Genomic DNA, 20,928 nt, shown 5'->3' with positions numbered 1-20,928 from the left:
GGGGGGGGGAGTCCAGGTTTTGGTCACATTTTCCCAACTGAATCCACTGTTTTAAGATTCATCTCATGGGGAGGCCAAAGCAGGGGCGGGTGGGCAGACTTGGGATGGCCGCAGGCTCCCCCCAAAATCCCCTGATCAAGTCTCCTGTCTGGTTATGGGTTGGGAGGTCTCGAAAGCTTGATTGTGTTTAAAAGACGACTCAAGGCTTCTGCGCAAGAGCAGCGCAGGGGCGAAGAGATTCTGCTCTCCGATGGCCCTTTTTCTTCGGAATAGGAACCAAGAAGCTGGAGTGCATCTCACCCGATGGCACAGGAAGACGCGCCATCCAGAATAACCTCAACTACCCCTTCGGCATCGTTAGCTACGCCAATCATTTCTACCACACAGACTGGCGAAGGTAGGTGGCCCCTTGCTGTCTGGAAAGGGTCATGGTTTGAGGTCACATTGCGGGCGGAAAATGCCGCCGTTCGCCCAAGCGGCCTAAAGTCTTGGGCTGCTCTCCTTCGTGCACTAGCGTTTTTAGTGTAACTACAATGCACTTACCTCTCGCCCCTTTTCCTCTGGTGAGAATCCCAGGGTGGCTTGCCTTGCCCTGCATTTTACCTTCACAACAGCCCTGCAAGGCAGGCTGGGCTGCAAGTGAGGGACTGGCCCAAGGCTACCCAGGCAGCTCCATGGGGAGTGAAGCCCCATTGGTGAGGGTGTTCCAGGATAGGCTAGACATGCCCATGGGAGGCATGTCATGAGCGGAGCCAACTGGAGCCGGGGGTCAGACTAGATGGCCTCAGAGACCCCCTCTGACTCGCTCTGCTTCTATGACTGAGAGGGGTCTAGAACCTGCGCCTCCCACATCCCCAGTCAAACACCCTCGCCAAGAGACGCTGGTGCTCACATCCCTCCGTGTGAGGGTCCTAGCTGTAAAAAAGTTTCCCGAAGCGTATACTCCCTCCTCAGCAGTTACACAGTAAGAGAGTCTAGAATCAGGCCTCTAAAAATCCCCATTTTCCTGCTGCACTGAATTCCAGCTATTTAAAGAGACTTCCGCCCATTGTCACAGGTTTGGCTCTCGCTGTGCTAAACCCGAAAAATGGGCCAAAACCCAGCAGAGCTTCGCTTTCTGACTCAACACGATCAAAAACTATTTAGAGAGGAGAGGAAGGGCATCGGTCCAAAACAGCATTTTGCTTTTCTCTGCGCAGGGATGGCGTTATAGCTGTGAACAGAGACAGCGGTGCTTTCACGGGGGAATACCTTCCAGAACAGCGGACACACCTCTATGGAATAACAGCCGTTCACGCGTACTGCCCAGGAGGTAAACACAGAAAGTACGAGCACGGGCTCTGGCGAGAGGGGCAGGGTGGCTCTCCCACCCGTTTTGCTCCTCTCCAAAAACGCTGCGGCCTGGTTCAAGCATTTTTTCTCATCAGGTGCTGCAGAATTATTTGCCCTTGTTCGGGTGCAAGGGGGAAAGAGGGAGTGTGCCCCACAACCAGGGTCTTTAGTTCGGCGTGCTTCGGTTCGCTGCGCCGTGGGGCTCGTTGCCTGCCTTTGCCAATGCCCTTCCGCGGAGCGTGGGGCAACACCCCCTTGCCTTAGCCGCAGGATGGAGGAGCTCGGAAATGCATGCTTTGAGCCGGCCAGCAAGATCTTCCCGTCACAAGTGTGGAAAGGGAGAGGGAAGCTTTGCCCAGAAAGCACGCCACTCCCTCCTCCAGGTGGCTACTAGCCATCGCGCTCATAGGGCAGTTATGTCTGGCCATTTTTTCCTGCTGTGAGAGATCCAAGGCGGCTGGTGTAAAACTGCCTCGTTCCACATGGGAGGCAGAAAGGCCCAACGAGCCAGCAGGAGGGCCTCTGCCGCCGTACGCGTGGCGTGGGGTGGCCACTGTGAAGCAAGCGCCAGAGCCAGCGGCCCCGAGTTGGCTCCAGCACGGCTGTCTTGAAAGGGTCTGGCGCAAAACATCCGGCACAGTGCTAAGGGGAGCAGCGTGGCCTTCGTTGGCCACAGACGCACGGCAAGAGGCCACTTTCTGTGCTCTGTGCATGGCCAGAGCGCCATGCTCCATGGTCGAGGTTCTCAAGCTGTTCTGCTGCAAGCTTCTGTCATCTAGCATCTCCCGGAAAGCACCTTTCTCTGGCCCAGGGACCTCTGAATGCGCTAGGCTACACTGCACCTCTTCCTCGGCAAGTCTGGAGGACCTCCTTCAGCTTGTACTTCCCGATCCCTTTTTAAACCTTCTCCCGGGAACTTGGCAGGCAGCTGCCTGTGGAGAGAGGAAGGGAAATACCCGTGGAGGGTTATTCCAAAGGCTGTTAGAGGCACCTCGCCATCAAAGAGACAGAAGCTGTGGGAAAGAGCTCATGTCTTCCCCATGAGCGACTCGGCCTCCTTCCAGCTGATCTGTTAATCCCTTTCTGTTTTTTGCAGTACGAAAATAAGCTGTCTGCTACGTGGAATGGGAGAGAAGGGACCGGTCCCACCACAGCAGTTGGAAGACTCCCGTATCTGACATGACTGTGCATCTGCAAGAGGGGCCCCTCCAACTCCATCAGGACAACTGGCGATTTATACCGAAGGGAATTAAGTGGTTTAACTTAGAGCAAAATTATCCAGTATTTTTAAGTTATACCTCAAATCTTTACTACTGTATTTTTATTTTTTACAAAGTGAAAACTTTTTTATATATTGCCAAGAAGAAATGGTGCTATGGATTAGGGGGCGAATAATACTCATTTTGCTGATGGGAGCAACTTTGTAAAAAAATATGACCATATAAACATAGCCTTATTCCACGGTTATTTTATTGAAAAACACGAGACTCTACACTTTTTAAAACAGTGGAGGTGGAAGGGAACCTTCTTAGTTCGAAAGGGGAAACTATTTTAGAATGGCTTGGGCAGCGATGCTTAAAGATGCCAGTGAAACGACTCCCGTGTTTTGGAAGGCAATGTATCTCCCACCTTTTGTCCCTTCTGACTCAGTGCATGTCTTTTTAGTATTTATATGAGAAAATATGCTAGCAAGAGCGGGTTCAAATTTATCCCCCCCCCACCCCGAAAGTCTGGTCACACGCTTGACTGCGCATGGCGTACCTGCCTGTTTTCTAGACTCTTTCATGGATCAAATAAAAAAAAAGTTTGGGTTTTTCGTCATGCCGTTTCAGGGTTGTCTCTAGCAGGCTAGGAACCACGCCAGCTTGGCTAAGTAAGAACCATCCCGCAGGACTCACAAAAGAGCGGAACTGTCAGCCTGTACGAGCCTGCAGCACGCGCTCTGCCCGAACGAAGTCAAAGAGGGATCTCTGAGCTGCTACGGGACTTGGCAACCTCTTGCTAAAGGAGAACAGTGTGGATCTGTTTAATCCAAGCTTTATTGATGTCAGGAAAAACGAGACGGAGGGGTCGCGGGCGGCTGCCCTGGTTTCTTGGGACCAGGGGCCCTTCGGGATTGCATGCTGGGGGCAGGGGCGCCCCGACTCGGCGCCAGCCACACAGGGAAGCCGGAGGGGCCTGCTCCTTCATCGCCCAACTTTGCCCAGTCTGTGGTCAGTTTTTGGATCGGCGATGATGGCCTGCACCGCCACGATGGCCTCGTTGATCTTCGTCTGCAGCTCGCGGAGCTCCTCTACATGCAGCAACCGGAGGATCTGAGCAGCTTCGTTGAGAACGGCATCTGGACGAAAGAGGAAAAGGAACTGGGCTCAGGCTTAGTCTGCGGGTTTCTCGGAGCAGAGGGCCAAGTCTCTGCGACTGGCTGGCCTGCTGCAGGCGCTGGGTGCCCTCGGCACACCCAAACCTTTCACAAGCAGGCGGTGTGGCTGTGTCCTGAGCGAGGACAGCGGCCTGTCCACGGGCTCCCCAGAGGTGCACTGGGAAAGGCACCCGGCCCTCTGGGCACACTGGGATAATGGCCACGCCATCACGGCTCCAAGACAGAGGTCGGGAGCCCCTCTTCGCACTCCCCGTGGGTCAGGGCAAGGCAAAATGTCACCTCCAAGCCCGGCCTCGGCAAGTGCCCCTGCCTGTTTGCGTGGAGGTGAAGAGGGCAAAGATTCCACCTCCCGCATTCTTAGTTTCCTGCCCAGCTAACCGCTTCAACGGGCACTTAAAACCCCAGAAGCATCAGCACTGCTCAAGTTTCAAGCAGGGCCCTTCCAGCCCTGCCCGGAGATGCCGCCGGGGATTGGGACCATCTGCACCACTGCAGTATGTGTTCCACCCGAGCTCCGGCCCTCTCCACGCCTTCTGTGCGGAAAGAGGGCTGCTCAGGGATCATACTGAGTTAAGCCGAAGGCTGGAGCAGGCCGCATGGCATCAGACATGCCGGCACGGATCACACCCGGCGGCGCCTGCGTGCAAAGCACGTGCCAGCCACCGAGTTCCATTCAAGCATTTCTCAGCGTGCAAATGATGGCAGGACACCCAGGAAAATAAATACCATAAATACACACAGCTGCGGAGCAGAGGGAGGAGCAGGGAATGGCTCGCCATGAGCATGAGGCAAAGGTTTACTCAGAGGCAAAATGCTGTGCTATCTCAGCATGCGCACCAAGACCTCTTCACAACAGCAGCACAACCTTGAAGAAGGGATGTTGGGATTGTGCCCAGAAGAGGAAGGAGCGAGTTTACTGTGTGGTAACGCAACTGTGCAGAACGGCCCAGGGAGAGAAGCGTGAAGGAAGGCTCACCTCCTGTGTCAAAGCCGAGAATGTGCTTGTCCAAGGCAACGGGCAGCCCCTGCAGGAAGGAAAGAGGGAGCGCATCACGGAGGAGAACGGCTCTGCGCTGGCGGAGCCCAAGCCCGGCCCCGTCCGTCTTGTGACCGGCCTCCGAGTGAGAGGGCGTCACTCTCGTTTACTGCGCTGAGAACTGACAGGTCTCTTTAAAAGGCAGCTCCAACAGTGCAAGGCCTGGATAACCCGGATTCTCCTTCTGTGTTTACACTGACTTCAGCTGAACACACGAACGTCAGGACTGAGTACCAAGAAAGGTGGATACTTTGGAGACAAAAGCTCTTCGGTCCACAGTGGAGCTTCCTGAGGACCACAGAAGAGTCCTCTGCCTTTCAGCCCAGGCATTTAATTCGGCCGGCACCTGGGAGGCCTCACATTTGAATCCGAGTGCAGGTTCATCTCACCTGATGCTCCCCCCACCCTTGCTGCCGGCAGGGAATACGCAGAGGTCCTTTCCACCTCTCCTTTGCTCTTTTTAAGTTAATTTTAAAAAAAAAACAGCATATAAACCTTTGTATCAAAGTTCCCTGCAATACGGCATCAACTTACAAAGTCACAATGTAAGAAAATGCAAGGCAGAGGCAGTGTTTGCTCATCACAGTCACAGTCTGTCCCTCCATGTGGCTGAAGGTGTGCAGGTGGAGCGCAGGGAAAGGGGCCCGCAAGGAAAGGTCCGTGCGGATGCTCCCGTCTGACGCCGGAGAGGCTGGTCGCTGCAGCTGGGGCCGCAGGGGCACGATCTGCACTTCGCCACCCGGCTGCAGCCCCGCTAGGCCAAGCTGGCACATGACCGACACAACGGCATACAGGTGGCTCTTAGGAGGCTGGAGAAGAGGGCTGTGGGCAAACCAGGGCCAAGCAGTAGCCGCTTGGTTCGTAAGCCGAACCTCCACTGGTTCTCACGGCAAATTCTCCTGCAGAGACCCTCTGGGAAAGAGTGGGGTTTCCTCTGCGCTCCTTTTTCAAGCTTGGAAGAAGCTTGGGCCCGCTTGCGTGCCGAGCGGCAAGGGCCAGACGCATGACAGGGCAAGGAAGCCCTTGCGCAAGCCCGCCGTGATTTCTGGAGAGACGGAGAGGCAAAGACTCTTCCGAGGTGCAGAAACTTGTGAAGGCAGGAGGAGGGGGCAAATCCTCGCTGCACCTCCAGGGTCCGCACCTGCCTGGCACCCTCGGTCAGAAACACCGAGGTGGAGGGTGAGGTGGGATCTTGCGGAAACAGCAGCAGCCGGCCTTCCCCCCATTGTCTGTCATCTGCTCAATTCAGGAGGGTTTCGAGGAGACCCCATCTCTGCCCTTGCGCCACCTGGGAGGCAAGGATTCGCCTTCCTTCTTTGGGGGCTTGGAGGAGCAGAGAAACAGTAGGAGAAACGCCAGGTTCAGGTAACTGAACAGCTGCACGAGGGGTAAAGCACACCCTAAGTAGCCCACGAGAGAAAACTTACTCACTGCATAACTTAGCCGTGTCGAATCCTTGTTTACCTCACATACTTCCTGCTCAAATGTGGCCCCCGTGTTGCAGCACAACCCCAGGCATCGTTAGAAAGGGAAACTTCCTACGACTCCCAGCATCCCCAGCCGGCATGGGAGTTTTGACCTTTTTCTGCTGAACCGTGTCTTGAACTGTGCCCTGCCGCCTACCTAGCCCGCTGCATCGAGTCTGCCGCTCTTGTCACCATGCAGAAAGCTTCCTCGTGGCCTTTAGCAGCTGGCAAGAGAAGCACTCTGCACATGCTCTTGTGCAGGGCAGGTTGCTACAGAGGAAACCGTCAAGAGGAATTTACTGGCAAGGTGGGCTCCAAGCCTAGCTCTGGGCACGGCATCCCCCGCTACAAAACACGGCTTTCTGAGCGTGTGCCAGGCTGGTTGCCCGCTGTGCATTTGGGGATCTCCAGCCTCGCCGCCTTCGTGGCTCCGTGGCGCCGGACAGTGCCTGTGTCCCATCGGAGGATTGCAGCTGCAGCTGGATGGCTCTGGAAGGGGCATCTGGTTCTGGGCAAACCCGAGCAAACCCGCCTGTGGCTAGCGGCAGTCCGCCGGAGAAGCGTGCGCCTGGCCTTGGCACATCCAGGGCCACCTCTCTGAAAAGGGGCCTGAGAAGTAGCCCAGGACGGACTGCAGCCACTGCTGAAAACAGCCTTTCCCCTGCAGCTTTGCTCTGCCTGACTTCCTGGATCCACGCTCTTTATAACCTCTATAAACAGCTTGTTTGAATATGAGAACCATTCAACGTCACGGGAAGAGGCCAAAACACGGGGATGCGTGGAGACATACCTCTTTCGACTGACTGGCCTTTGCGATGGCATCCTGACTCAGGCGCTCTTGAACCAAGATGCGGATCGCCTTGGAAGGAAAGAAGAGAGCACCTGCGTGAGCCTGTGGCATCCTGCAGGCCTTGCGAGTGCTGGCGGGAGGCCCGGTGGGCGGCCAACAGGGGGGATTTCCAGGACACCCGCTGGGACAGCCCGTCCAGCGTGGTGCCCACCAGCAGAGCTGGGCCGCACCGCCCAGCAAACCCCACCCAGGGCCTCCGCGGCGTGTCTCCCTGCAGTGGGAAAGCATCCAAGGCCCCCAACGTTTCTCTTCCACGCGAGTGCAGAACCTGAAGAAGGCCTGCCCTCTCACATCCTTGGTCCAAGTGAATTTTTATTTTATGTACTATTTTATATTTATATATTTCTATTTTATTAAAACATTTGTATGCCGCCAATTGTGCCACAGCACCTCTGGCCAGCCCACAATCATAAGATTAAAAAAACACAATAAAACGAATAACGATTAAAAAATACAATACTAGTAAAATACAGATAAAAATACAAAACAACTATTAAAAGACTGCTTAAAAAGGAGGGTCTTCACTGGGTGCCAGAGGGAATCAAGAAGGCGCCAGGTGAATCTCCTTAGGGAGAGCGTTCCAAATGTGGGGAGGAGTGGCAGAAAAGGCCCCCCTCCTGGCAGCCGTCCCTCTTGCCTCCCTAGGGGAAAGCTCACACAGGGCCCCCCTGCACGGATTCCAAAGGCTGGACAGGCATGCACGGGCACGGGCACTCCTTGAGGTAGCCGGGCCTAAGCCGCCGAGGGCTGTGTGTGTCAGCACGAGGACCCTGAACTGAGCCCAGGCCGCAACTGGCAACCAGTGTGGTTCTTCCGCTGTAGGTCTTTTGTGAACCCTTCTAGGGGCTCCCGTCGCTGACCGAGAGGCCCTGTTCTGTGCCAGTCGCAACTGCCGGACCGTCTTCAAGGGCAGCCCCACATACAGCGCGTTACAGTAACCTATTACGGGAGGCACTTGCAGCAAAAGGCAGGTGCTGTTCAAAGCAGGCACAAGCCCCTCTGAACTAGGCGGGCTTGCCTGAAGAAGCCGCCTTTGGATTGTGGCACACCCGGGAATGCTTCTGAAGGAGCCCGAGCTGAGCTGCTGGGACAGAGGAAAGGAAGGAAGCCGGGGGGGGGGTCCTTCTCCTCCACATGTAGCTACACTGGGGGGCTGATGGGGGGCTGACTTCTGCAAGACCCTGCGGCGGCTGCCAATCTGGATGGCTTTAACGGAGGCCTGGACAAATTCACAGAGAAGCAATGGCCGCTTGTCCTTAAGGAGCTCTACAGCCTCGAGTATGGAGGGGGGGTGGGTGGGTGTGTTAGGGTTGGTTCCCCGCTTGCTGGAAGGCCGAGCTGCCTAGGAAGGCCTCGGCAGCTACGGGCGGCCTATAAATACATGCATAAATAAATGGACTTGGCCAGGAGGGTGCCACTGCGCTCAGCCCGCCTCTGGCTTCCCCACAGCTGGCTGCTCTGCTCGACCTCCGTGTGAACAGGAAGGTGGACTAGACGGACTCCTGCTTCGGTTCAGCCCCGGGGCTTGTCTTATTCTGGGAACTGCTCTTATACTCAGAAGGATTCTTCACATCTTTAACCTAAGCATATGCTACAAGGCTGAGACAGCAAACACCTGGAATGTTTCTCTAGTTTAAGATGTCGCTTTGGAGAGAAATAAGTTCATCCTGTCACAAAAAGTTGCACTGAATTTAAGCACAACCAAAAAGAGCGGAAGGTGGAAAAGGAAGGGCTTCGGAAGACAAACGCCAGTCAAGGGAAGAGGGCTTTCATCTCAAAGCCATGGCCACGCAAGCACTGGCTAGGCTTCTTCCCCAGCCACCCCTGCTCCCCAAATAGGTCAGGGCTGCCGAATAAAATGGCCCCTGCTGTCCCCAGCTTTGCACAAGCAACGTTTTTGCTAAAAAGCCACTTTTGGACTAGTTCTGCCCGCATTTCTGAAGCGAGAAGAAACAGGCTGTTGGCACACTAACCTTGAGCATCACCAAATAGTCGTCGTGACGCTGGATCTGCAGGAGGTTGGCCAGCGCCATCACGCCCGTCTTGAAGTCCGGATTGTTCACTGCGGAGAAGCACACGTGTCAGGTGGCTCCCAAAACAACCGCCCGGAAACCTTTTTGTTTTGCTAAGTGCAGGTGCCACCTTTAACAGCAAGAAAGAGAAGCTGCCCCTTCACTCACCATCCAGGTTAATCAAGGGCTCGGCATTCTTGGCAGCATTCTCTGTATTTTTAGCCCCATCCGGAGTGGAGTCCTTGTATTTGTCAGCTGTGAAAACAAAAGCCGGGTTGGCTAAGAAAGGCACCGGGTCAGACCGAGCACAGAACAAGCTAAAAATGGAGGGAAGCTGCAGGCAACAAAAGGAAGAGGCGCGAACACGGCATTCTCGCCCATGAGAACAGCTTGCGCACAGAGCGGCAGCAGCTGCCTACAGACTTTGTTCCGGACGCCTGTTAATTGCTAATCACTACAATGAAGCCCAAATAGCAGCTGATAATATGTTTCGAGAAGGAAAACAATGCAAACTGCTGGAAAGGAAAGCCTTGCCCAAATTCAGGAAAGATTCAGGCCGGGGCCACTGGTCTCAGCAAAGACCTGGTGGGGGTCTCAGCAGAACAGGCAGCGGCAAAGTGAAACGGAGAGGTGGCGAGCGGAAGCAGGGTGCTGCGCTTTCCCTTTACCCGTCTCACTCTTCTCTGCAACGGCTCTGCTGCAGCACCGGCCAAGGGAAAAGTGGCTGGAGGGGCTGGTTTCAGGAAAAAGCAATGGGCAGGGAGGGTGCCCGTTTGCCGCTGTTTGGCAGAACACGGCGTTTTCAGGCGCACGTGTCTGTCAACTGAACCAAACCGCCCTGCACGGTAATTGAGTGCTGGGCAGAACAAAGGGAACGTGCAGCTATTCAGGGGCAAACCCTGGAATTAAAATCTTCGGGCCCTTTAAACACACATCCTTCCAAGTTAGCTCAGTGAATGGGTGTCCAACTGCTCCTGTTCAAGATCAGGCTTACACAAACTGTCCAGAAAGCACGTTCAGGCAGCCGCGTCCTTGCACCTGAAAAGGACTGTGACATGCTGTGCCTTCGTTTCAGACCCCACCGAGCTTTTGGGCAGCGGGCAGTAGAACCAGGTACGCTCACCTGAGGTGACAGTGCAACCCCACTGGAGGGGGAGCGGACAGGGCCTGGGGGGCTGCAGGGCCATGTGGAGTCCCGGCTCTGACCCGGAGACTCGCTGCAAAGCCGGAGCTGGAGCGGAGAGCCCTGGCCTCCCAGCTGGCCTGGGAAGGGCCATGCCAGCGGCAGCCCCGGGGCCACAAGGCGGTGCTGGGCTTCTAGGGCAGGGAGAGGCGGACCAAGCCCCCCAGCGGCATCTCACGCCTCTCTCTGCCTGCTCGAGGCCACGCATTAGATGGCCCTTGGAGCGTCACGCGGTGGAGGGGGCACGGAGGCATGCCTCCCCTTCACACTCCTTCTTCCACCGATGGGATTCATTTGTGCTATTATTTCTTTATTTAAAGTTTTGATATGCCGTCCCTACACTAAGAAGTCTCTGGGTGGCTCACAACCGGGATGCCTGTAATCTTCCGAGTGTGCGGACCTACAGGCAGCCGCAGCAGGTTGTGCCCCGAACGCCCAAGGAACGAGATTCCAGGAGGGCGGCCGCGTTCGCTCATCTGCAGTAAAAACAAGTGGGAAGCGAACGGCAGCACAAGACCAACCGGCTGGCTGGCTGTGAGCGGCAAAGCCGTGGCGGCACTTGAGCCACGAGCTCCTCTGGGCTTGCTGGTGCCTTGGATTAAGCCCTGTTAACTTCCTGGGTAGACGCACAGCATCGCTACTTCTGGGAGCGGCTCCGTTATCCGACCACAGCTTCCACCTGCCCCTCTCTACATCCCCTCCACCCAGGCCTGAGTACCCCGTTCAATACCTTCGTGGTCCAGATGAAGGATGGGAGAACTCGGATGTGATAATAAAGGTGTTACAACAGCGGAACCTTACACACCTCTAGGCAGGAGTTAAGTCCTACTGAACTCAGTGAGATTTCTTCCTTGGAAAGCAAGAATGAGGCTGCAGCCTCCGCTGTTACGTGGACAAAGAGCTGCGATCCCTGGATGGAAATGAAGGGGCATCTGTTGGAAGCCTCTTACAAACCAAAGCCACCACTGGAGGGTAAACTGCAGCTAGGTGGCTCAGACCTCCTGGCTTTTCATGGGCTGAGCTTGAACAACAAGGCTGGAATTTGGACTTAAAGGAACAATCGTAAAAGAAGGTGAAGGCTTAAACATACCGTTGTCCCCATACTCAAGCCTGACTGCCAATCCGAGAAGCCAGTCGATGGTTTCCTGTCGCTCCTGTACGGTGAAGGGGCAATTCACATCTTTAAGGTACTGTTAAAAAAGTGAAATTAGAACGTTCATGACGTGTAAGAAACCAGGAGAGGCTGCACAGACAATGTGCATCCAATCGAGAGGGCGACTCCTGGATGGCAACAGAAAATAAGCTTCCCATTACCTTCGCTCTCCTGGCACGGCTCACTGCCTTCCACGCCAGGGGTCCCAAACACTTTGCCCACAAGGCCTGAGTGCCCAGACTGTAAACCAACAGAGGGCTGTGCCTTTTGCAGCAGGAGATGCTACTTAGGCGTATTTCTGATCCTCAAAAGGGCAAAAATCGAACTTTTCCATGTTCTGACACTTGTGCACACACTCACATAACCCATGATGATAACATGAGGCTTGCTGCTGCTTTTTTTTAAAAAAAAGAATCCAATCAAACCTGCGAGGCATGTCTGAAGTGCGGGCCTCCAGCAGGCAGCAGAGGAGGCAGAGGAGTTGCCAGGAAGCCGGCGGCTGGCACAAGAGGCTGGGGCTGCAGATTCAGCCCCATCTTGGCACTGCTCACGTGCAGGTAATTTCACAGAGAAGGCAGGTGGGTCCCGGATGGAACAGATGAGAACAGCAAGCAAGGAAGAAGGAAAACCAGGCGAGTTTAGAGTATCATGCTATGGCTTATTTTCTGGTTAGGTCTTATTTTTGCAGAAATGGTATACCTTTTTATTTGCCCATCATTTTAATTGTTAGGAATTTTAATCAGGTTTTAACTTCACAGTGGCTTTTTGGTTTTGTTTTGTTTTGATTTTATTTTTGTAAGCCACCCTGAGATGCTTTTGCGTGTAGGGCGGGGTATAAATATTTTAAATAAAATAAAAATAAAATAAATACATCTCCTTATCCCCAGACGTCTTCATGGATTGTTTACGCCATGGATTACAGCAACAGCCTGGAAAACACTTGGCACTCCGCTTCATTCAGGGCCGCAGCAAGACCGCCGGGTCCTTCTCGCCTGACGATGATGGAAAGGCAGCAACTAGCACAGCCGGCCCTGGTTTCCTCCCACGTTAGGATAGGGGCATGGGGCCGAGACACAACAGCACAGCTCTGGCTCTGCTACTCTAATATCCTTGGTACCCAACGATCGGCGAAAATGTCCGGTCACCTCTTCATAAAATATACGTTTTCTGGCATCCAAACCAGGATTCAACCTTGCCCAGCGCTCTTACCCCAAACTGGCCAGGACAGCTTCTGGTAATCCGAGGCAAGAGTCTCAAACGTGGTTGCCATGCCATCAAAAGTTTCCTTCCTGAAACCATGACTGAGATGCAGCCTGGAGCCAGAAGCAGCACAGGCTGCTGCCCGTTAAAAATACAGCGCCAGCACTGCCCTGTTAATAGCGAAATCAGATGGCCAGGCCTGCCTCTGCTGCCAAGTCACTAATCTGCATCCTGCAATACAGGGACTGAAGGGGAACAGGGCAGCAGTATTTGAATCTCCAACTCATGACTTTCTTGTTTACTTCTGTTTTCTGTAGTTCCCACTTATACACCGTATGTCTTTGCCCAGCAGCCTCTCCCACATCAGAAAATGAAGAAATGTTTGGATCTTAAAACCGAATGGATGGAAGCAGGGGGTTTGGCAGAAAAATCTGGACTGAATTAATTTTCTAGAGCTAGACTGTGTTCACTAGCCCTTCCGGCTCTGGTACTGAAGACAAGATTTCAGCTGCCTAAGAGAACTGAGTGTTCTGGGTGCATTCAGGAAGAAGTATTTTAATTGTGAGGAACTTCGGGTTAGGAGCTTGAGAATAAATAACTCCGGATTTTGGAGAGAGGAAGTTTCTGTCGTTTAGTTACAAAGGGTGTATTCGCTAGGACAGTGGTACTTTGGTTCACGAACGCCTCAGTTCACGACCAAATCAGGTCATGAACAAAAATTTCATAAACATTTTGACTCAAGTCGCGAACTTCACCTTGGGTGGCAACTGTGATCGTGGCCGTCTCCCCACTCCCCAAGTGGGTGTGTGGGGGGGGAAGGGCTGAGATCACACCCGCCTTTCCTGCACGAGCGTGCCCATGACTGCGCCCATCTTTTCTGCACAAGCACAAGCGCGATCTCGACCATCTCCGCCCCCCCCCAGCACAAACACGCCCGTCTCCACCCCCCCGCACGCCCCGTTCGTGCCCGTCTCTCCCCCCCCAGCACACCAGGATGACGGGTGCGATCATGGTTGTGCTGGGGGGGTGGGCAAGGAGATGGCCACGATCTTGTTTGTTCTTTGTCGCTTTGCTTCACATTTTTCTGATTAAAAAAAAATTAGTTACAGAACGGATTAACCTTCTTTACATTGACCCTTATGGGGAAATTTGACTTGGCACACAACCAATTTGGGCCACGACCAGAGTCCTGGAACAGATTAAGTTCATGAGCCAAGGTACCACTGTAATGAGAGCACTACTCAAACGGTGGAGTAATTCAAACATGTGGATGCAGCCCAGTCTGTTCGCTATGTCCTTTCCTGCAATTCTGTGTGGGAGGAAGTCACTCTGCATGTGCTCAGAGACCCATTCCTCTATTTCTGTTGCCTTGGAGAAATAATTATTGACAACAAAGTGCTCACACACTTTGTGAATGCCTGCTCAAGATACGTTGTTTTTGAATAGGGGAGTTAACGTTCTCCATCTGTACGGACAATCTGCCATGAGTCTGTCCAAGTCAACCGAAGGCCACCTAAGCATGTAGGCATCACCATCAGGGTTCCAGCAGGCCTACCTTTTCAAAGGACTTTGTCCATTCTGTGGCGTTGTGGATGTTTCTTAAATTCCCCCTGTCTTCAATTTTGTAGTGTCGGATCTTCTGGTCTTCTAGCCAAACAATAAAGTTTCGGAATTCAGTTTCATCTGTGAGCGGGGGGGGGGGGGGGAAATAAAAGCCACATTAAGGAAGCCAAAGTCGATCTCAACCTATCCAGCTCAGAAAAAATTACTGTAAGGGACAACACAGTAAGGAAATCCAAGTAGAATAACAGATGTGGGAAATAACCCAAACTATGATTTTCCAGTTTAAGAGCCCAATCCAGTGCCAACTTGACACAGTTAAAAGACCTGCAACTAAGCTCATCATGGCTGGACACACTAGAAGGCATCTCCACTCAATCATGAAACTTCCTGCGTAAGTTTGGGCCAGGTTCTGACTCTCACCCTAACTCACCTCACAGAGTTGTTTGTTTGTTTGTTTATGCATTCATGGATTTAGAGGCCGCCTATAATTGCCAAGGCCTTACTGAGGCATTGTGGATGTGAGAATGTGATGCTAGGAGAATCACACAACCATCTTGGGTGCTTTCCAAGAGAAAGAAGGATGGAAGATAAATGGTATAATAAATTTAAGTTAAAAACAAAAGAGATCTAGTCTTCACTCAGCCAAGAAGCTTCCTGGTGACTCCGGATCAGCTTAACCTACCTCGAAGGGTTGTTGTGACAGGCAGTGTAGCATAGCATTTAGAATGCTGAGTGGCGACTTGAGAGTTCTGGATTCTAGCCCTTACTAAGGGAATCTGGGCCAGTCCTGACTCTCACCCTAACCTACCTCACAGGGTTGTTGGGAGAGTAAAATGGAGAATTGGAGGAGGATCAGGTAATCCACAAGGGGGAAAGGCTGGATCTAGACAGAAAAAATAGGTTATTGATCTAAGTATCTGTCTTATTTATATGAGCATCGCGATACAGTGGTAATTTATTATGTTCTATTGTATTTCAACGTATTTTATTGTGTTGTAAGCCGCCCCGAGGCTTCGGCAAGGGGCGGCATAGAAATGTAATAATAATAATAATAATAATAAATACAGACTTGGAAGGATGGAAGAGTCTGCCATGTGAGGCACAGTAACGTGTGAACTCCGCGGAGGGCGGGGCGGGGCAAGGGATCTGGGGGCGTGGCCAGCAAGGAACAGGACCGAGCTAAAGGCGGCGCGCATGCGCACCGCGATGCTCCGGCCACGACAGGGCACGGGGGGGGGGGGGGGGTGGCGGCCTGCTGGCGGCCGCTCCTCTCCTCGCGCCTCACCTCGGCAGTTGAACCCGCCCGGGTTGTGGTAGTCGAGCGCCGACAGCTTCCGCCGGAACATCGCGCCAAGCCCCGAGCGAGACTCCGCTCGGTTCTGTCGCCGCCAGACAGAAAAGCGAGCGGGGCGCTGCAAAGCGGCGAAAGAAGGCGACGCGGCCGGAGTGCGCCTGCGCGGCACTGACTGGGGCGGGCGCCGGGAGGAGTGCCAGCCGCAGCGGCCAATCGGCGCTCGAGGGGGGTCAGGCGGTGTGCGACGAAGGAGGAGGCAGCCGCGGCCGGGAGATGGCGTTGAGGCGTTTGACCGGCAGGCGCGTGGGCGAATGGAAATGGGAGGAAGCGTGGGGCGGGAAGAAGGACGCTGACTTAGAAAAAGCGCCATAGATGTATTCAAACTGACGAGAGCACGGGGTGGGGTTTTTTCTACGGAATTTTTATTCCCTCCGAACGAAAGCAAGCTGTGCCCATGGAAAGCAATGGAGAAACGCAGCAGTTTAGAGCAGCCGCAGTTGATCCTTAGCCTGGCCGGGTCTGGCTTCCTTTTTCTGCAAATTTAAGGTTATCATGACGTCCTTTATAAATTTTGAGAGTTGTGGGAAATTTTATAGCACCCTTCCTCAACCTGGCGCCCCCCAGATGTGTTGGACTGTGCCATCTCTCATCAGGCTGAGGATGATGGGAGTTGCACTTCCACATCTGGAGGGCACTGCGGAGGAGGAAAGGGTTCTTTTCATGGGCTGCGATGTTTGCTTTGATTTTGGGTGGACATCCCATTGATCAGCACAAACTCAGCTATGCTGAAGCCACGAACTCCTCAACTTTTTAGTGGTAATTTATTATGTTCTATTGTATTTCAATGTATTTTATTGTGTTGTAAGCCACCCCGAGGCTTTGGCAAGGGGCGGCATAGAAATGTTATAATAATACAATAATAACTGATGTCTGAGGGCAGGTAGCAGGGGCATTGAAGTCTATAGGCAGGAAACACCTGGCTTTCTATAGGCTGACAGTTTGACTTCCCTAATAAAGGGATTACACCACCCCAAGGCAGTGGTGACTAAAAGCAGGGCCTTCTCAGTGGTGGCACCTCCCGTCGAGGAATTTCCATCCTAGGCAGGCTTGCTGGCTGCCCACCTTCAGAACCCATCTTATTCTCCCAGCATTTTTCATCATTCATGTTCCTTGATTTTAAACCTGTTTTTAAACATTTACACTGCTGGTGGATTTGACTTTGGATTTATGCTATTCCTTTATGTTTTATTGCGCTGTTATTGTGCTGTGTTTTAGAGTTTTATTTGTTCTAATAGTTCTGGCAATGTAATAAATACAATTAAGGTGTATCGTGGTGGAAAAATAGTGTTAGGTTCCTATCCAGGCAATGCAGGATGATGCAGAGCTGGGCTTTTGTCATCTCCCCGGAGACCAAGAAATGGCAGCTGGAATTATTTTCCGGTGCTCTGTCCATTCTCTTGGGAGCCTGGTAGAATTGTAAGGAAGTCATTTCAGAAAGCCTCCGTTGCTCAGGGTCAGGGGAAAAAACCTCCAAGCTCCCTCCCTCCCTCCCTCCCTCCCTCCCTCCCTCCCTCTCACACACACACACACACACACACACACGTTTGTTTCCAAAGGTGTGCTTTTTGATGCCACAGGGAAGGCAGTGATCCAGTACTCCACCTTCTACAAGGCGGGGATTAAAGGTGATTAAGGGTTTGCCATTTGGCGTTACCTCCGGGGTATCTAAGCCATGATCGGATACTGTCCGTGGGTTTTTCATGACTACTAGTCGCAATTATTTGTATTATGTTTTATTTTATTTTATGTAAGCCGTCCTGAGGCTATGCGATGGGACGGCATACAAATACATGAAATGAATGAATGAATGAATGGCTATACTCACATATTGCCTTGGCTACTTATGAGGTGGCCGTTGTCAGACTCGCTTCGGGGAGGTGGGGCTTTCCCTGACACCCCCCTTTCGAAAGGAGAGGGGCCGTCACTCAGTGGCGAAGGCCTGGCTGGACGAAGGTGTGACCCGGTGCCTGCGGCTGGCTGGGGAGGGTGGGCGCTCCAGTCCAACACATCTGGGGCACCAGGTGGGCAACGGCCGAGCTCCCCACATGTGCCTCTGTGCGGGAGTGGATCTCCTCCGGGGTGGAGGTTCTCTCCGCTCTGCACGGCAAACAGTTCCCAGCTTCTCCAGCCCCTGCACGTGGCTGCCACTCGCGGGGGCGGTGGGAGAGTCGTCTGGGGACGCTGGGCACGAGGGGGGAGAAGGCTGCCGAGAGCAGCTGCCCGGAGGGGTTGGCACCAGCGCAGCATCCCTGGAGTGGACCCAACCCGCGGAAGCCGCCGGGCCTTATTCCAGCCACGAGAACTGGCTTCCGTTCGTTCGCAGGGGTCTCCTTACGTATCGGTCCGTCGGGGCCGCCCGCGGGTGTCCAGCAGCCCAGCCCTACGCCCGCGAGACCAGGCCGCCTGCCCGGAGCTGCGCCAGGAAGTCCCCCGACAGCCGCCTCCCCAGCGGGCGCCATCCGGGCCTGCAGAAGGCCCCGCTTCGGAGGGCTCCCAGGTGGGTCCGCACCTGTCCGGCCGAGGGCTGTCGGAGCGGGGCCGGTGTGCCACTCCGTCTGGCGGGTTTTCCGTGCCCAGCGGCAGCCCAGAAATGGCCGCAACGGACGCAGGGTGGTGATGCCCCGGCGGGTGAGCAGCGGACGCCCGCCTGGGTGGCCTGCAGCCGAGACGGCCAAAGGCCGGAGGGCAGCCCTTCCCCACCAGTCCGGCGGTGGAGGCAGCTGTGTGCCCCCAGCTGCCCCCCGTAAGGCCCGGCTTTTGGGTGCCAAGTCTCGGTCGGAAATGGGGTGGGGAGGTGGGATTAGAGGCCATGGCAAGCCTGCCGCAGACCCACTGAAGCCGACGACCTGGACCCTCCCACAGCACCCTCCCACCCCTGTTCCCCAGCAGCCAGCGCACACCCAGACGCCCTGCCCCGATCCTGCAGGTGGCCATCTGGACCGCGTGCCGTGGATCGCCGCCTCCTCTGCCCTTTGCTCTGCGGCGGCTTGGAGCGGGGCCTGCCCTGCTGCCCTCTCCTCCCCAGGAGGAAAGGTGCCCCAGAGAACTGGAGAAAGCAGGGCGCCATTTGGGGGACGGAGGCCCGTCATCTTGCGGTCAGTGGGCCTTTCAGCTCCTCGGCTGTTTGGCGGGCAGGGGCTGGGGGGAGGGGTTGACCCCGCAATGGCAAATCCACCTTGTTTGCGGTCTTGCTCCTTGGAGTAGGATCTGCACTTGGGAAGCCGGTGGCTCAGTCCGTACGGGGCAGAGGCTGGATCCACCTGCGTGTGGGGTGTCATTTGAGCCCCCCCCCCCGACTCCTCAGGAATCCCTGCGCTGCCAGGGAGAGAGGTGGCGTGGGCTCCCATCTCTCGTGGGCTCCTGAGCCTTCTGGGCCACAGCTGAGCTGCCACGGCAAGGGGGGAGCTCCAAGGGGGGAGCGCTGGGGTCTGGCTAAGCCGTGGGGTGCTTTACACCTGCCCCCCCCCCCCGCAGCCTTTCCTGTTTCCTGTGACTTTTGTTTTTGTTCAGGGTGGGTAAAGTGCCCTAAGACTCAGAACTGGGGGAATGAATGGGAGGAGAAATCGGTGCATTTGTGTGGTTGTGTACTGGAACAGAGAGAAAGCCAGAAATGGCCTCCTGGGGAAAGGACGGCAGGTGGAGGGGCCAATTTTAATCTTGCAAGGAATCTGGAAGCAAAGGCCTCCGTGAAGTGGCTTCAGAGCCTCAGACCAAGAAGCACTGACGGCCAAGAATTATGCCTTTGGAAAAGTATTTAGGAGGGGGAGAATGTGCCCAAGGCCAGGAAGCAATCACACAGTGGTTGGGAAAGGGCATTAAGGCCTGGGCAAAGGGACCGGGTGGGTCGGTTTTCTCCCACGGGCCCGAGGTTGGGACACCTCTACTTCCAGGCCTGCAGCATGTCATTTAAGGTGCTAGCTCACAAGCCCAGTGCGCTGTCCCTGATGTGGGACAGGCTCGGCCCTCGAGGTGGAAACGACTCCGCACCCAGAGATTGTGCAAGCTGGCCATGGTTTGAGCCCAGAGCACTGGGAAAGAACGAGACGAGGACTCCAAACACACAACATACAGTTTATTTGCAGAACAAAAGCTACCAAATACAAATGTTAGAAAACAGTGGTACTAAGTATGCTAGGAAAGCACAAGACAGCCTGTTGACCCACTCAAGAAACTATGACACGTTCTCAGCTAAACCCTTGCTAAAAAGTTGCTTAGACTGATTGGTGGCTGCAGATCCTGCCCGCTCCCCCCTCCCACCCCCTCCCCAGGTAGCACTACTCTAAAACGCTAAATACGCACAAGACTCAACGCTAAGAAACATCGGAACAAATCTACCCTGTTGCAATTATTTTACAGTTCAACATAAATAAGAGTGATGTGGGGGAAAGGAAACGGGAGGCCATGTAATAAGGCGAGACACCAATCCTCCGCATCGTTTGTAACCTTGCTCCGCAAACCCTCTTGTGTTGGAAAAAAGAGAAAAGGGTTTTGTTTGGCAAGAGCAAAAGGTAGAAATGGAACGTACGCTTTTGCACTTTCCCCTCCTTCCTCCCCAGGCAGCTCCATAGATGTCAAGATCTTTAGCCTCATGACGTAGTTCGACAGCGTCGATTCGTTCTCCGGAGAAGGCAGGTGTTCTCCCTGGCCGTGCGCTTCTCGGTAAACTTCCAGGCTGTTTAGATTTTTTTTGAAATTTAAATTGGGTGGACTCTGGAAACACGTCCACGTTGCTGAAAAATCTCTACATCAGTGTCCAGGGTGGCCGGCCTCGGAGTCAGGCCCCGGGCCAGGTTTACAGGATGGCGCAGAAGAACTTCTTCTCTCTGAACGGGTTTTCTGAAGCGGGCACCGGGGTCAATAAGGGGTCCTCCTTGGCGTGGGCTTCGCAGTAAGCCATCAGGTCTGCCGCTGCCTTGGACACCTGGGAGGAAAGAGAAGCAGGGCGGCGTTCGGCTTCCGGGCGCTCTGGAGTGGTACCCGGAGCCGTCGCGGCGCCAACGCACCAGGCTCCTCTCCCGTCCGGCTGGGGTGCCAGGAGGACTCTTGCCATCGCCCCAGGGGCCCACGGAGACGGCTCGGAGCCCCGGACGCGGAGCGCCTCGTGGCAGCCCTGGTGCCGGTCCAGGAGAATTTCTGCCTGCGGTTGGTGGGGCCAAGGAACCGAGGAGCAGACCAGTTGTCTTTGCTGGATGCCAAAGAAACTCACAGGACGGCTCTCTAGCACAGGGGCGGGCAGCTCATGGCCCCACAGATGGTGTTTGACTACGGCTGCTGTCCCCTCCCCCCGGATTCCAGGACTCCCCCCGGCCAGGCGGTGGCCCTTCAGCGAGATTCCCAGGACAGGGCTGAAGAGGTCTCAGGGGAACTGAGAGGGGACGGAGAGCAGAGAAGATCAAGAA

General features: G+C 54.5%; 3 protein-coding genes across 4 annotated transcripts in view; 1 reads left to right on the top strand and 2 right to left on the bottom strand.

The window, feature by feature from the left end:
- NID2 (nidogen 2) overlaps positions 1-3,148 on the top strand; it is a 52,260-nt gene extending 49,112 nt beyond the window's left edge. Inside the window, exons 20-22 of the mRNA XM_044436268.1 lie at positions 274-397; positions 1,200-1,312; positions 2,429-3,148. Coding sequence (XP_044292203.1) covers positions 274-397; positions 1,200-1,312; positions 2,429-2,439 — 248 coding nt within the window. The 3' untranslated portion in view covers positions 2,440-3,148. The remainder of the gene's footprint in view (positions 1-273; positions 398-1,199; positions 1,313-2,428) is intronic.
- Positions 3,149-3,353: 205 nt separating this feature from the next.
- Positions 3,354-15,606, bottom strand: RTRAF (RNA transcription, translation and transport factor). The gene is made up of 8 exons (XM_044436536.1): positions 15,461-15,606; positions 14,168-14,295; positions 11,350-11,449; positions 9,245-9,331; positions 9,038-9,126; positions 7,005-7,073; positions 4,689-4,737; positions 3,354-3,673 (listed from the first exon to the last, which is right to left on the bottom strand). Exons 1-8 carry the CDS (start codon positions 15,519-15,521, stop codon positions 3,519-3,521), a joined length of 738 nt encoding a protein of 245 aa, XP_044292471.1. The 5' UTR covers positions 15,522-15,606; the 3' UTR covers positions 3,354-3,518.
- A 3,974-nt stretch (positions 15,607-19,580) lies between these two features.
- The window catches only part of GNG2 (G protein subunit gamma 2), a 41,569-nt gene continuing 40,221 nt past the window's right edge, over positions 19,581-20,928 (bottom strand). For both annotated transcript variants that reach the window (XM_044436658.1, XM_044436659.1), the window contains exon 4: positions 19,581-20,450. In XM_044436658.1, the coding sequence (XP_044292593.1) occupies positions 20,322-20,450 (129 nt within the window). In that variant the 3' untranslated portion in view covers positions 19,581-20,321. The remainder of the gene's footprint in view (positions 20,451-20,928) is intronic.

This window comes from Varanus komodoensis, unplaced genomic scaffold (genome assembly GCF_004798865.1).
Source record: "Varanus komodoensis strain SLA01 unplaced genomic scaffold, ASM479886v1 scaffold3, whole genome shotgun sequence".
Lineage (NCBI taxonomy): Eukaryota > Metazoa > Chordata > Lepidosauria > Squamata > Varanidae > Varanus > Varanus komodoensis.
Note: the sequence above shows the minus strand (reverse complement) of the source record. Positions and strands in the feature narration are given on the sequence as shown.